Source organism: Pempheris klunzingeri, chromosome 17 (genome assembly GCF_042242105.1).
Source record: "Pempheris klunzingeri isolate RE-2024b chromosome 17, fPemKlu1.hap1, whole genome shotgun sequence".
Lineage (NCBI taxonomy): Eukaryota > Metazoa > Chordata > Actinopteri > Acropomatiformes > Pempheridae > Pempheris > Pempheris klunzingeri.
In genome coordinates this window covers 10,395,696-10,411,813 of record NC_092028.1, presented here as the reverse complement: position 1 = coordinate 10,411,813, position 16,118 = coordinate 10,395,696, and the positions used below count along the sequence as shown (strand labels likewise).

The 16,118-nt window shown below is 44.5% G+C and overlaps 1 protein-coding gene across 1 annotated transcript in view; it reads left to right on the top strand.

The window, feature by feature from the left end:
* The window catches only part of LOC139216456 (RNA binding protein fox-1 homolog 2-like), a 42,695-nt gene that overhangs the window by 13,486 nt on the left and 13,091 nt on the right, over positions 1–16,118 (top strand). The window contains exons 3-6 of the mRNA XM_070847575.1: positions 9,051–9,254; positions 10,452–10,625; positions 11,115–11,168; positions 11,437–11,529. Of these exons, the coding sequence (XP_070703676.1) occupies positions 9,051–9,254; positions 10,452–10,625; positions 11,115–11,168; positions 11,437–11,529 (525 nt within the window). The remainder of the gene's footprint in view (positions 1–9,050; positions 9,255–10,451; positions 10,626–11,114; positions 11,169–11,436; positions 11,530–16,118) is intronic.

Here is a 16,118-nt window from a genome sequence, read left to right as displayed (position 1 = left end):
TCCCATATGAAAATGCGGTGCAAGGAACTGCACTCTCATCTCTGCAAATTAAGCGCCTCCTAATAGTACAGTGAGCCCACGCCAGAAGAAAAAGGCGCAATGCAGAGTAATCCAGATTCATGTTCAGGTTGAGCTTTAGATACTAGAAGCGGGGCTGGCGCGCCCTCAGTTTTGTGAGACTTCCATCTGTGTGATGAAGGCAGCTGCAGCAGAGAGATGGTGATCTAGGAGCCTACCCACGCAGCTAGCTACCTAGCTCTCTACCGACTGGCCTACCTACCGCTGCTTTTTGGAGCTGACAGGCTGCCACGCAATAAATAAATCATCAAAAAAAAGCTGCAATGCAGTGGGGGTCGCGTTGGTGTTCTGTACTCTCAGGCAGCCAGTGCGTGGATAGAAGACAGCATCTCCTTCCTTCCTGTTCCTTTTCTCTCTCCAGAGGTTTGAGGAGACAACAACAACAGCTTTCTGACTCCATCTAGACACAGGGTTAGATGGCTACATGGAAGGATGGATGCTTTGATGGATAGGAGGGACTGAGGCTGAGAGGGAGGGAAAGTTTTAAAAAGAGGGGCGGGAACAAGAGGAAGCAGGGGGAGCAGCAGGACATGTACCGTGAGTGTGTGAATGACAGACGCAGAGCAAAGAGAAGAGTGAGAGAGGAGACGGGAAGAGACTCGGGCTGTCAGGAGGAGAGAGACGGAAAGGCCCAAGGGGGATCAGAGCAGCAGGGCCGGGGAAACGAAGAAAGGAGAGGCAGAGAGTGACAGGCAGACGAGGCTTGCGTGCTGGAGAAGAAGGGACACCGGCGAAGGGAAGGAGGAGGAAGAGGGAGTGAACGAGGGAGAATTTGAATGTGTGAGACAGACGTGAACTGAAGCCATCGTCAGCTCATGGTCTTAGAGCACAGACTGAGGAAAGGAGGAACAGGAGGACACATAGAGACTCAGAGGAAAGGGGAGAGGAGAAGGAACGGGAAAGTGGAGAGCTGGTCAGCGGCTGTTCCTCTAGATCAGACAATGATGGGGCTGTACTACCCTGCAATGCTACCGGTAAGTTCACTTCTTCAGCAGAGCTTCGTTCTATAAACAACTCACATGTGGAGAACACCAAGATCGGAACAAGAAAAACAAGAGATCATTAATGATTTATTTCCATGAGTTCAGTTTGGCTGAGCTGCTGTTTATGGTATGGCCTGTTTTGGTTTGCTGTGTCTTGGCCCAGGTGAGGCCTTTGTCAGATAGTTGGCAGGGCATCAAGGTAACAGCAGGGCTTGTCCCTGCAGTTCTGCTCCTTTCACTTTTTAACTCTTTGCACTCAGGTATCTTTAATCTTTCAAGAAGAAGTCATGCTAATGGCGTGTTTCCGCACTGTGATTACGCAACGTTTTGACCATGTGTTGTGGAGACGATATAAAGCGAGGAATCTGTCAAATTGCTCTCACAAAGACCGCTGAACGACAGCATTTTGGTGACTATATCAAATTAGTTGCATACATTGTTTACACAGCTGATGTGTGCTAGGCTGCTCTTACGCTCTTAGCATATGGTGGGCGTGTCTGTGCTACTTTAGCTGAGAGACAGCCCGAGGACAAGAGCTGTTCTCTGGCTCTGTTCTAGCACGTCCTGCTCTCTGGTCTTGGGTTCGTGTGGGCCTCAAGGGAGGTGTTGGGATGGGGGGAAGTGACGGGGAGGTACATGCAGACGAGAGGTAGCAGTGCTTGGTCACCTGTGTCGACACACATGTACAGTGGGTGTTGCATGCTCTCGCCATGCTGACTGCACACAGTGTCACGTCATATTTAATATGTATGTATGTGTGTCATGTCACGTCAAGTGCAAGGAGGGTGGACACTGAGGTTTTGTCAAGCGATTCGACGTTGTCATCCAAGCTGTCCAAGCAGTTTAAAATTCATCTGTCCCTGGATTGAGGGAGACAGGTGCCAAGGCACAGTTGTCTCTGTAGACACACACATGCATGCACACACACACACACACACACACACATATACCAGTTGTTGCTAGGAATACTTTATTACCCCCTGCATCATGTCATGGCCCAACAAACTCATACACACATAGTTACTATTAATGAATACAAAGCAACTACATACACTACACTACATACACCTACCTTCATTGGACCAGATCATGACATTTTCTGTCACTGGTTAATTCCTGGTCGTCAGCGGTAACGTATAGCCTTCCTGCTGCAACCAAATCTAAGTCACCAAATTACAACAAAGCCTAATTTGGATACTTCTTAAATACATGTAGACAGCACAGTGTAACTTTGTAGACTTTATTTGGTCAACGTCTGAAAGGCTACAACAACCGGCACCTCTGCTTGACATGTTGAAGTAGACGCGTAGGTTGTTGTTCTTGTGCCCCCCCCCTTCCTGCAGGCCAGAGCAACTGAAGCTAAACACATTATTCCTCTTCAGAGAGAATGACGCCAAATGGAGGATGGCGGCAGTAACCCAGAAGGGTGGGGGTGCGGGGGGGTAAGTTCCATGTGGGAATGCACTTTAAAGGTGACACACCACCAGTCACTCTGTCCTCTGTAAAATTTATGGTACTGCTCTATTTTGGGTGACACATCTCTCTGCTGCAGTTTACACGGTGCATCCTTAGTGTAACTTCAAGTCTTGGTTGATTCACTATAAAAGCTGCCAGTGTCACCATTCTAATGATTTAAAATTGCATGCTAGGCTATATCCAGGACAAGTCACCCTACCTCCATTTTTTTTTCATTTGCATAAAGATTACCTGAAAAACAGCTAACTTAAAATTGTGAATTTTCCCAAAGCTTTGAGATTTACATTTTATTTTTGGCCTGATCATTCAGACCCACTTAAATTTCCACCTTGACATTATTCCGAGTGACACTCTGCTGACACTTACCGCTAGCCACTTACTGGTGGTGGGCTGGTGGACATGACTCCACAATGAGCCAGCAGACGTTCTGCTTCTGAACACTCGTCTGTTTTGATTTGTTGATTTCGTGTTAACACTTTTGCGGGACGGCATACAAGTGCTGATTCTCATTTCTTTTGTGTCACCGTTCAACAAAAATACGTCTGTGTGACTGGTTGTCTGAAAATATGTTTTGTCATTTTCCCTTCCTTATCCCTGCTCATATCTTTGTGTATTTGCAGACGTCCAGAGGTGTTGCATCATCCCTCTAACCCACCTGCTTAGTGCTGAGCCCGTGAGGAAGGGTGTCAAGCCGCTGTTACACTAAGTGGCTTGCAAAGAAGTGAGAGGCATCTGAGTATTTAGGCTGCCTACCTCTTTCACCTCCCTCCTATCTCCATAAGTCTGCTTGGTTAGCCAACACACGACAACAGGCCTTCAAAGAATTCGCAAGGGATCCACACCCAAATCTGTTTCCCTCGGGGCTCTGTGTGTACGTCTGTTTGTGGGAGTGTTTGCTACACACATATGAGAAATGGACAGAAGTGTGCAGCGGCGCTCTCACAACAAATTGACAGGTACCTGTGTGTTTGGTAAAGTACACGGTAAAACAACACTGAGGTTAATCAAGGGCGTATTTAGCTTTGTTCATTATCCTGTCAGATTATGGGATTTTTTGTGTTGCAGCTGTCTTAGTAGAAAGTGACTTCCTATTTCACAGTGAAGCAAACAGAGATACAGTCTCACCTGTTACCACAGATTTAAGCATTAAAGCCTCAGTACTGGTGGCCTAATGCACTGGAACGCTACTCCACGTTAGGCAGGGCTCCAGACTAACTTTCCCACTGGTAGCACTGGTGCTACCAACTTTTTCAGGAGGCCACAGCACATGATTTGGTCGCATGCTTTTTTTTTTTTTTTTTTTTTGGTACGTGGTGTTTTAAGTATTAGAAGCAGTTTTGCATTGATGTGAAGCCACAAACAGTGGCTGAAGTATTTTCTATTCAAGTACTAATTGAGGTACTTGTACTTTACTTGAGTATTTCTATATTCATTACCTTATACTTCTACTCCACTGCAACTCAGAGGCAAATATTGTACTTTGTACTCCACTACATTTATCTGTCAGCTTTAGTTATATTGCAGAATCAGATTAACAACACAACAAAACCACAACACATTAATGCATCAATAGTTATAATCCAATAATATACATCAATTAATGAGTACATGCATTCGGTATATTGTGATGCTAATACTTTTGCACTTTTACTTAAGTAACAGTTTTAATTCAGGACCTTTACTTAATATTAACCATAGTGTGGTATTACTGCTTTACTTAAGAAAACGATCTGAGCACCTCTCTCACCACTGTGCATCAGCCATTGTGGTTGAAAGTGGAAGAGACAGTCAGTCTCTCCCCGGCTGCACTTTCATCATCAGTGGTGTCTGAGTCAGAACCCCTCGTTGTCTCTCCCTCCCCGCCAGCCTCCTCTCTCTCTCCTCATTTTGCTTTTTTAAAATACTCCGCTATGGACCGCTTCCCTTTTGGAACATGGTAACTACTAAATGGGTTGTTTCGAAAATTTTTACACCACTATGTACACACGCATCACGCTGTGCTCCGCTACGTGATCTTGCACTCGCACGAATGCGACCACGTGAAATTCAAAGTCGCACGCATCACAAAAAATGGTGGCAGTCTAGAGCCCTGTCTGGGTTAACTGTTCTACCTCTGCCCTTACAACCATGGTGATATTGTCCATCATGGATGCTTCTCCAACTGTCACTGCTGCAGGCTGTTTGCAGTGGGCCATGGTGTGAAAACACAGTTACCTCACACCAAAGCACACATACATGCATACATACACACAGAAAGGCACATGGCAAGTGATGTGATGCACTAGACCCCTAAATGTAAATGTATGCAGTATCTCCTAGAATACCTACTCCTGCAGCACTGTAACCTCTGCAGACACTGCACCCTATCTCACACTGCAGCAAAAAGTGCCGTTGGGTTTTTAAGTCAAAACTTCTTCTGCAAAAGTCATGACAGCAGTGTACAAATTCCTAGTCCTGCTGCGTCTACTCAAAACGAGCAACACAAGGTTTTACTAAACAATTTTCTTCGGTGGATGGAGTCGAAAAGCTGAAACTGGCACGGCAGACATTATGTTAAAACATTCAAATTCTGCACTGGCTTGATTTGAATATTTCCATTGGTATTTGTTGTCTTTAGAGTTGGTTTCTTTGATTTTTGTTGGCATTGGGTGCACAGCTCATTCTTTTGTCGCATCATCTGGAAATCAGTCTGGATTAAAGGTCTGGGACATTTCTTTAAGTGTAAATGTCAATCTGTGATTAGACATGAACTATGGGGATGCAAAAATCAATTCCTAGACAGTGATTGTCATTTTGGAAATAGTGAGCACATCGGTGCTGCAGAGGCAGTCACACACCTGACATCATGCCTCTGGATGAAGTCATTCTGAGAAAAAGAGGGGGGTTAAGTGCATTTGGACTGAGTTGGCCTTTTTCATCACTTAGTAGAAACATTGTAGGCACTTAATCTTGTTTGAGCTGAGGGAAGTCTGCCTTCAGTCATGAGTAGTTACTTGCAGTGCAGGTTCTCTAACAGCTGTTCACAAATTCCTCAACCCTGGTACTCAGTCTCACCAAAATATATTAGTTACTGGCTGTGAGGCTGTGTGTTTCCCTTCATTATTACATTCAGTCAAAGAAAAGCATAAAATCCTCACATTTGAAAAGCTAAAACCAGCAAATGTTTGGCATTTCTGGTTAAAATACGCTGCCCTGTTGTTGTTGTTGTTGTTTTGTTGACAGCTGTCTGGTAAAGCCAGAATGATGACAGCCTTGGAGGTGGTGCTGTTCTTTTGTTATTCCGTTAGCAAGCCATGTTGCTACTGCATCCACAACCTATTATTTGTGGTATTTTTAAAAAGTCTATTAAAGATTTGTTTTATTCTAAATATCTAATCCATGTGTCCATTGGGTCTGAGCCAGTGAACTGTTGATGTACCTCTAAGGGACATCCTTTGTGTAATCTATTGGCCCACAGTCAGGAAGAAAAGACAGGAGCTTTTTCACAGAGGCAACCATATAAGGAGATGGGCGGTGGCTTAGGCTTTGATGGACATCACGGCGCAATAGAAGCTTTGAGTGACTTGAGGGGCGGGTGCCGGTGGTTTTAAAAGGGAAAAAAAAAAAAAGAAATCTCCCTCTGGCTTTCATCAAGCGTGGCAGGCAAGGACGAAGAGGGAAGGGGAAAAAGGGGAGGGGGGGCGAACGCAGGCATACTTCGCTCTCCAACCACAGGAAAAGAAAAGAGACGGATTGCAGAGGGAGAAGAAGCTGCAGAGAGTATTTTCTATCCTCAGCCAGGCAACTTCACACGACACTACATGGTTCCAGCAGACGAAGTGTTGTGAATTTGCATGATTGATAAGTTTCAGTAGCGTCACCCCCTGGCTGTAGGTTCTGTGTTTCTGTGGCGGGTGTATGCTTTACTTGGGTGGTTAGAGGCTAAAGTCAGCAGACAGACATAGACGCACGCTTGAAAGGTTTGCTGTGAAAAGGCCTCTCCTCCCCCTCATCCTCTCCGTGTATGGAAAAACATATGGTGTCTCAGGTAACACAACTGCTGTGTGTGTGTGTGTGTGTGGGGGGGGGGGGGGGGGGGGGGACAGTATGGATGAACAGGACTTACTCCAGATGGTCCTTTTCTTTATTTGTAATATCAGATTGTTGATTTAAGTCAGCCGATGCTTGATCTTTTCTGTTTTCAGCTTCGCTCTGATCGCTTTTCATGTCATTTTAACACAAAGCTTGTTCAAATGTACCCCAGATTCAGTTAATTCTTAGTATCTTATCTCACAATGTCAAACCTCAGTCTGGGAAGTTTGGGTTGAGACCAGACATTACTCTAATCAAGCCTGTCATTTCCCATAATCCCCCACCTGGTACACCCCCTTTTTCTTTTTCCGTTATTTCTTCTCTCCTCTCTCCCCCTCTCTTTATGACTATATGATGCTGCCATGTAGGGCAGTGCTGCTCTTTACTCAGCGTGTGAAGAATGCCTCTGTAGATTTAAGGGTGTACTGTTCTCAACTCCGATCCTAATCCACTGACGGCTTTCATTCGCCTCTCTGCGCATTAGTTCATCAAGTCATTATCATTTATGCTTTGCTAGCTAAATCATCACAAAGCTGCAAATGAAAACAACACACATGGTCACAAGCACTTTGTCAGTATTCCGTAAACATCTGTCTGAAACACCTCAAGATGTTTTTTCACATGACTGATCATGTGGGAGCATCGTGCAATGACATCGAGCCCAGTTGGTTCGTAGACAGGAGAAGCAAAGCTCTTTATAAAGCATGAGCTGCTTCTCCGGTGCCCTGAAGCCGTCTTTGAGCAAAAGTAGATGGTCAGTGTTTATGATGAGGCTCCCCTGTCAATGAAATCGCTCTGTTGTGGGAGACCCAGTCACTGACCAGCTCTTCTTGACTCTCTCATCCAGTGGACTTAAAACGTCGATAAGCACTCCTGTCAAAACATGATTAGGTATAATTCCCTCTCTGCAGTGATGAGCTCAAACCTCCTTGCTCTGCCACTCTTTTCTCTAATTCTTTCACTCTCACTTCTATCCCCGTGACCAGCATTTGTGGTGCTTCAGTGTGTGTGACTCAGCCCTGGGCAGGGATATGCCTATATGACACACCCTTGAGTGGCTGAACACAGGCTACTGCATGTTTATGAGCTCACATGCCCTAACAAGTACACTTAGGCTAGCCTGGGTAGGTGAGGGCCCAACCAATGAATTTTAACAGCTTATAATCTCTTTTTGCACAGCTTTTTGGTGGTTCCTTGTTGACACTAGGAGACAGAAATAGGAGCAGGTCTAAAATACAATCAGCTTTCACACATTCTTTCCTAACATACATTCAGCCTTACCACCATGAAAGCGGCAGCGGATGAGTTTCCCAGATTTTTCCATCCTGTTTTTGGATGGCGCAGCCTTCTCTGATGCCTCCTCTATCTGTTGGGCCCAGACCCCAGAAGCTGTCTGTCTTGCAGATGGGCCTTTTAGCCTCATCTGCCAATGCGGTCGACGCTGCAGAAAAGCAGTGAGCAGTCGGGCTATAGGATTAGCGAAAGAGAGGGAGAGAGAGGGGGGGGCCCGTTTGCTTTGCAGCATCTTAGTTACTCTCTCTAATTAAAAAGTCTGTCTGGAGACTGAGTGTCTCAAGGCGTCACCCAGCCCAGATCCAGCCCACGGCAGAGAGCAGAGCAGTGGTTAATGGTGTTGGGTGCTGCGTGCCATCCTGCCTGGCCTGGTGTGGACGGAGCAGCCCTGACCCCAAACCCGCCGGCCATTTCTCCCTGTCCGACCACTGTGTCTCCCTTTCTTTGACTCTTTGTCTTTGCTGTAAAGGGGCTTTGTGAAACATAGTCCAAGATGTCCTTGAGTGTGTGAAATGATTGAAAGACGCAATATTGCAGAGTCACCTCACATACACAACCACATACAAGATAAGTTGTATGTGTTGGAGCAGCAGTATACCCATAAATAATCTGCAGGCGATCCTGCGGCTGATGCAGTTGTAACAGTGCAGAAAAAGGAAGAACCCGAAGCAACAAAGTCCCCGCTGATATACACTTAATCTGAATTATAGATGGCCCCTGAAAGAAATCCGAAAATACAGGAACACGCATTCACACAATGCAGCAGTAGCTGTAAACATGCCATGGTTAACATGGCACAATAAGCATCTTTGTATCTCAAACCCTGTATCGAATTTTCTGACTCTTAATAATAGATGTGTTTGCAGTAAATATTTCATGGTTGGCTGACTGAAAACACACGGCTGTCAGAGATATGGAGGGAGAGGGAGAGGATAGCAGGGAGGGAATGGGAGAGTGACTGAGCGGTGAGAGGGAGAGAGAGAGCGAGAGAGATAGAGAGAGTGAAATTTAATAGGCAGGATTTTAACCCCCTCATTCTACCTTCATCAGGACGTTATAGCCACTATAAAAGGCTCACCGAGTGCATATGTTAAGTTGCCTCCTCATCTTTCCTCTCCTCTCCCCTCCCTCCCTCCCCCACTGCTGCAGGGCTCTCAGGATTCGACAGGAGGACAGGAGGGATTGGTGGCCCCACCCTTTTCAACGTTTCCCCCTCCACCCCCTCCTCAAAACGGACTACCAGGGACAGAGTTTGGCCCTGGGGCCATGTTTGGTGCTGGGGGCCAAGGCACAGCAGAGGTAGGGGCTGGTGCTAACGGAGCCACCACCACTACCACCACCACCAACAACAATGTAAGCACGGTGTGTTTATAAAGCCTTAGGTAGTAATTTAGCTGTTAGATGTGGGACGTTCAGTCATTTACCATGATAGTTTGTTGTAGAAGAATTCTGCAAGTTGTGGTGTTTTGTGGAAAAACATCCTCTAGCCCTAATTAATATCTGGATCTCTTGAGGTTATAAAGGAACTGTAATATTTGAATCATTTTTATTCAGTAAAATTGCTGTTAAATAACAGTCAGAAGCCCTGGCTTATGTTTCTTTTAGCCATGCTAGTAGCATAGCTCTAAGGATGCCAGTGTTGGTCAGTCACTCCACCATTTATGTTCAGAGTGTAATATCTCACCAGCTACTAAATGGATTGCCATTACATTTTTTATAGACATTGATGTTCCCCAGAGGATGAATCCTAATGGCTTTGGCAATCCTCCTTACTTCACCTCTAATGCCACCAGCCGGTTGACATTTCTGTGAAATGTTGTGAAATTAGATGGATTGACTGGAAATCTTGCACAGACATTCATGGTTCCCAGAGGGCGAATCCTAATGACTTTATTGATCCCCTGATTTTCCTCTAGCGGCTGGACATTTTGGTTTTTTATAGTGAACTATCTCAAATACTTCTGAATGAATTACCATGAAATTTGGCACAGTCGGTCATGCCCCTCTCAGGATGTATTGCAACCCCCTCACTTTTCATACACCATGAAGCCAAAATGATGTCCAATGCCGTTTATGACCAGATGCTAACAAAACTAATGGCGTTTCCATCCTCAGCTTTGTTTAGTGACAATTAGTAAATATTAGGATGCTAACAAGCTTAACCAAGCCGATGAACATAGTAAACGTCTTGCCTGCTAAACATCAGCATGTTAGCATTGTCATTATGAGAATTTTAGCTTTCTGTGGTTAACATTTAGCTCAAAACTCTGCTACTAGTTACAGCCTCATAGAGATGTAAGCGCAGCTGCACAATCTCAGTCTTGTTATTAAACGTAAATACAATAATTGTGTTTTGTTGAAAATGCAGTTTACTGATTATAATGTTTATTTCATGATGATATCAAGAATGTATGCAAATAGCTTTCTGCATCTTCTACTTAAACTCTGCTTTGTTTCCAGGGTTAAAGTTGAATTTGCAAGAGAAGAGGTGTAGCAGAGCTTTAATAATTAACATGTTTCATATCATTACCTTACCCTTCATCTTCACAGGGAAAGGCAGAGGAGACGTCCCAGGGTGAGGCAGGTGTACAGTGCGGTACAGGAGGCACAGGAGCAGGAGGCTCTGTGGGTGACTCCTCAGAGGCCAAAGGGACCCCGAAGCGCCTCCACGTGTCAAACATCCCCTTCCGCTTCCGGGACCCCGACCTCAGGCAGATGTTTGGGGTAAGACACTGGGAATGTTGTGGGCCTCATTTTTAACAAGGCCAATAAATCAGTCTAGACACCCCAGGTCCTCCACCAAGGGTTCGGCTCACTAGGGGTGGGGTTTAGAGACAGACAATAGAGTCAAACTGATATAAAGGAAAGACAATAATGGTTGTTCTCCTGGTGCTCGAGGGGGCTGTTGGCTGCTATGTGTGTCACTGTGTTCGCATTAGTGACCAAGTAAGAGGGAAAGAAGGGGACAGAGCAGAGTTCAAGGCAGATGGATAAAAAAGAAACGCATGAAAATATGGGATGCTGTCTTCTGTGTAATAGTGACACCTAGTGAAAAGCAGCTGTAACTCACACATTGTCAGAAACATTGCACAATGTCATCCCAAAAGACAGAGATCTAACCAAAGTTAAGATCCTCAGACAACCCACAGATGTAATTGACAGCTTTTCTTTTTATATATTCTTGCTCATTTCTTTTCTCTGATTTATTTGCAGCAATTTGGGAAGATTCTGGATGTAGAGATCATTTTCAATGAGCGGGGTTCAAAGGTAAGTGCACAGAAGACATTTGGTTCTCTGAACCTACACTACAGTTCCTCCTGACTGTGGACAGCTATTCCCCCTTTGCATGGTTTTTCTCAGTAAATGTGACACTTTGTATTGCATTGTTATGAGACTCTAATTATCTATTTAACAATGTTGGAGTGCACTACAAGGTCTAAAGATTCACAGATTCTCCTCCCTCCCTCTCCACAATCCCCTTATGATGTGCCCCTCGCTCACCGCCAACCTCTTTAACCTCTGCCGTGTTCCACAGGGTTTTGGCTTTGTGACATTTGAGAACAGCGCAGACGCAGAGAAAGCCAGGGAAAAGCTCCACGGTACACTGGTGGAAGGTCGTAAGATTGAGGTAATTTTCCTCTCTCTCTCTCCCTCTCCCTCCTTCTCTTCTGTCTTCTCTCTGTGCTCCCATCCTAATTCTGCTTGATCACTGACTGCAAGCTAGCTCCCATCCTCCCTTTAGTGATATGCTCTGATGCAGCCCACTGATATCGCCTGTTTTTCATTTTTAAACGTAAAAATCCTTCTCCTTTTTTCGTTTTTGTGGTGGGAATGATTGAGGGTGCAAGAACACTAAATAAGGCATGCTGGGTAATTTTCCTCTGCAGCATTTTTTTTTCATATTTTAAGCTGTTGCTTCTTCACCTTTTTTTCCCACTGACGCGCATCTTGTAGCCACACTGATGTTACAACTTTTTCTGCAACAATTTGAGTGATGTTTGTGTAGCTGGCACCGGAGGGCACAAGAGGAGCGCAGTGAAAGGATGATGCATGGCAGATTGCTGTCAGATGCTCTTATTTTCCTCCCTAGTGTAGAAATCCTTCTGTGTTCCCCTCTCCTGGTGCTGTGGCTAAGTGGTTGTGACAAGCGTATGGCTCCTGGTGCAACAGCAGCATGCTGGGAATCACAGCAACACTGATGCATGTTCACTTTATGGAAGTCTGGATTCTTACCAAAGATCTGTGTACTTGAGTTTTTATATATGCAAAGTCTATATGTGTGTTCAGGTTGTTTATTTTGATTTGATTAAATATTGTTTGTCTTTTCTTTAACTGAAGCATGTGCTGAGATTTTGAAAGCAGTTTTTCTTATTTTATTTTATTTTGATTGGGGTTTAAATCAGCCAGTTGTCCATGTTGGATCTCTTAACCAAGCCACCGTAAGCCAGGATCTCTGCATGGGCTTACTGTGGTGATTTCCTTGTGGTGTGTGTGGGTGTGTGCGAGTCAGTCCCTGCATGATGGATGAGGCTGGCTGGACCCTTTTTAGTTCTGTACTCTCAGCTCTGCTGCAGTGTGGTCAAGAATGAAAGACAGCCACCTGCATCCTCTGGTACAACATACTCCCTCCACCACCTCCACCTTCAGTCAATCAGCAAGCTGAATGGTTACTGATGGAGCCAATTTTCCCTGCATCAGTCTCAGCCCTGTGTTCAGTCAACAACCTGTGTTGTTCCTGGCATTGCTTTGATCCGATTCTCTGTTTTTTCTTCCCAAGTTTTGCATGACATCAGTCACTTTTATTAATCAGCGAGCAGTTTGTCTTTGTTTTCAGTTGTCACTCTGCATGTCCTCTGTTATACCGTAGTGGTGTCGGGCTGTAGCGCGTCATGAATCAGCTGCATGGTGGGCCAGCAAAAAGGAGTCTGCAGAGTGTGTGTCTCTCTCTGTCTGTTTATGGTGCATGGGCTTGAAGAGACAAAAGGCTGGCGCAGGACAAATCGCGGATTTGTGTTTATACATTCTTTCAACCGAGGAGAAAGGGCCGGACTATTTGAGGCAATGCTATCTGGCAGTTCTCCTTGCAGACGTGACTGTGATATTCTTGCTGTAATTGGTCATATCATTTCAGAGTTTGTTGAACTATGTTTCCAGAGATGAAGATGGCTGCAGTAATCATATTTGTATAATAATTCAGAAACTCTGAAATATAGGCCTACTGTATACCACGGTTATACATTAATATTATTGTGGGTGATCCTGCAGTTCACTGCTATCCACTGGCATGAGTTTAGTTGATGTCGCATAAGTGTGCATGGTTGGTATTTTAAAATGGAAAGATGTAGCCTAACTGAGGCAGTATTGCAGACAGCTGGATGTATTTTTTTCTTGCATGTTTTTTTTTCCCTGTATGGCTGTTTGAATTAGTTTTGGTGGGGGGGGGGGGACTGTTGACTTGTTTAGTTAGCATGTCACACCTTGGTGCCTCACAGTCCCACTCCATTCATTCAAAAAAGGCTGAATAGCTGAAATCTTCATTTGATTGATTTATAAAGGTATGCTGGTATACTTATTTCTTGGTGCATGACCATAGGAGTTGGTTATTCTCATAGCTTAGCTGCTCATAGTTTGCATGTGTGTAGCCTGTATGAAATAGAAAGAACTGTTGTACTCAAAGTTATACTGTACTTGTCTTTGTCTGGAATAAAACTCTGCGCTTTGAAGAAGTCAGTTTCCCGTGCACTTCCAATGTATCCATGTAAGTGGCCCAACTACAGTTCAGTTTGTCTCTACCTGCTTTTCTGTGATCCCATGTCATCACTATTAATTCTATATATAGACTTTAGAGTCCTGTAGGTCTATATATAGGTGTGACAGTGTGTGTCTTAGTATGCTCTCAAAATCACCTCAATACATCACCCACTCATGGCTGTCTCTGTGATTGTGCTCTAACACCAGTGGTGCTACTTCTGTTACTTTGTTACTTCATACCATTTAGTCACATATTTCATTCATAGGCTGCAATCAGTGGCTGTAAAGGAAGTGCCTCAGGGTCCCTGCATGGTCTTATTTGTGAAGCCTCAAATCTCAATCAGGAAGTTGTTGGATTACTATGTGTGCCTCTTAAAGTACAAAACGGTGCAGTACATGGGTGCACCAACTGCGCTTCTTGCTGATGATTCCAGAGCGATTTTCTTTTCTCCAGGTTATACTCTAATAGGTGACAATTTGAAGGTCAATGTGTATCCTGGCTATTATAAAAACAGAAATTGTTCCATCTCCAACAATGCAAGACAAAGTAAGTAAAAAAAAAAAAAAAAAAAAAAAAAAAAAAAAAGTAATCAGCACCAAACAGTCAGCTTTGTATAAAAGAGCGTGCAGGTTTACCTTGTGTTACATCATGCTTTCTGATAGCTCTCTGGTCCGTTTGCTATTGATTTGCACACAGTGTGAACACAGCAAAAGCGCAGCAGTTTGAACACGTCAGTAGTTGCAGAAAGCGTGCACACGGCCACAGAGACCATGCTAAACCCTATAGACTCCCATTCACTAACCCCTGTTAGTTGTGTGTTTGTGCTGGACTGATCTGTGTGACTGGAGGGTCACAGGAAGTGACGGCTCCTCCGCAGCGCAGAGTTTTAGTCAGACACTCAGACACAATAGCACAGAAGAGCTGAGGTGTGTGTGTCACAAGTGGCGCAGCTCTGCATGCAAAGGGGGGAGGGCGTGACTCCCCAGTTAAGAGTGACATCACTGCATGGATGCGTGAGGTGAAAAGTACGAGAGGAAGTTGTGCCAGTGGTTCTGCATGCCCGACCATGCACACCGTCACCGACCAGTGCTGCCACCACACTCTCTGATGGGACACAGTTGGCCTTCAGCTCACTTTGGCCTGGGCCTGAAATCAGCCATTTCCATAAACACTATGAACCTTTTGCATGATTTTTTTTTTTTCAGTAGCATTATTTCTATTGCGAGACCTTGATTGTGAGTTGTCGGATGGGCGAAGGCCTGAGGTGAAGGCTTACCAGCTCCTTGTGTCCCAGTTTCATAGATGACCCTCCCCCCGGCTTTGGATTTGACCAGTCCTGTTTTGTTATCGGAACTTTCTGTTACTGCATGACTTTCCCCAGAGCAGATAAATGAATGAAATGTGTGAGTATCCATGTGTGTTTGCTTTGTACATGAGTGAAAATGTAGAAACGGTTGAAAGAAAAGGGGAAAGAGAGTTTGCACTTTGCCCTTTCCAATCTTCGGTCTTTCTTTGTGTGTCGGCTCCATTCTTTCTCTTCCTTGTTCTTTCATTCTCTTGTTGCCAGTCTAGTATGTCTTTCCCTCTGTTTGTATTTCATTTGAAAATAATCTACTGCGGTTTTTCTAACTTGAATATTCCTTTTTGCCATCATCTCTGTCTGCCTTAGTTTGTTTCCATCTATTGTCATCTCTTGTTTTGAATGTTCTGTCTTATTTTCTTACTGTTATTGTTTGTTTTGACTGCCATACAACCTTCAGTATGTTTTTTGTTTTTTTTCTTTTGTGGTGACTGGTAAAACAGGAAATTTTAGCCACTGTACCCACGACCAATTTCCAAATACACACTCTTCTCTTGTGGCCTAACTTAACCACACAAGAAAGAGTCATTTCTCGCAAACTCTCACCAAAATACCTCCACTTGTCCTTTTGACTGTAACAGACCCAGACAGCATTTAACCAACCTTTACTATTCTGCTCTTATGAAGGAGGGTGGCGTGCATTTGCATCTGCTCTTTCTCCTTGGACGTGTTCCAATTAGCTGCATTTCAACCCCTCGCTGTACATTCAGTAGGCTAATTTTTGGGGTTACGGCAAGGTTGCCGCATAGCTTCACCATCTCTCTGGGTTCTCTAGAGCACCGAATACCTTCTGATTTGCTGTATTGATGCTCGCAGCTCTGTTAAGCATTGAGAGCTAGCATCCTCTCCCCCCTTTCTTCCTCTTTCCTCTTTCTCTCATATTCTGTTCTGAGCTTTAACACTGCTGATATCAGGGTTTTATTTCACGCGGGACAAGGAGGGGAGGGCTGGGCATTTAGGTTTCTTTTGTTCCTAGGATTATTTGTTCCTTTATTTATTATATTTTTTCTGTTTCCCTGACGACTTCTGTGTGTTGTTGTCAGTCTCCACGGTAACCACTCGCTGTTTCTACGGCAACGGTAAGTTGTGTACAAACATCTATCAC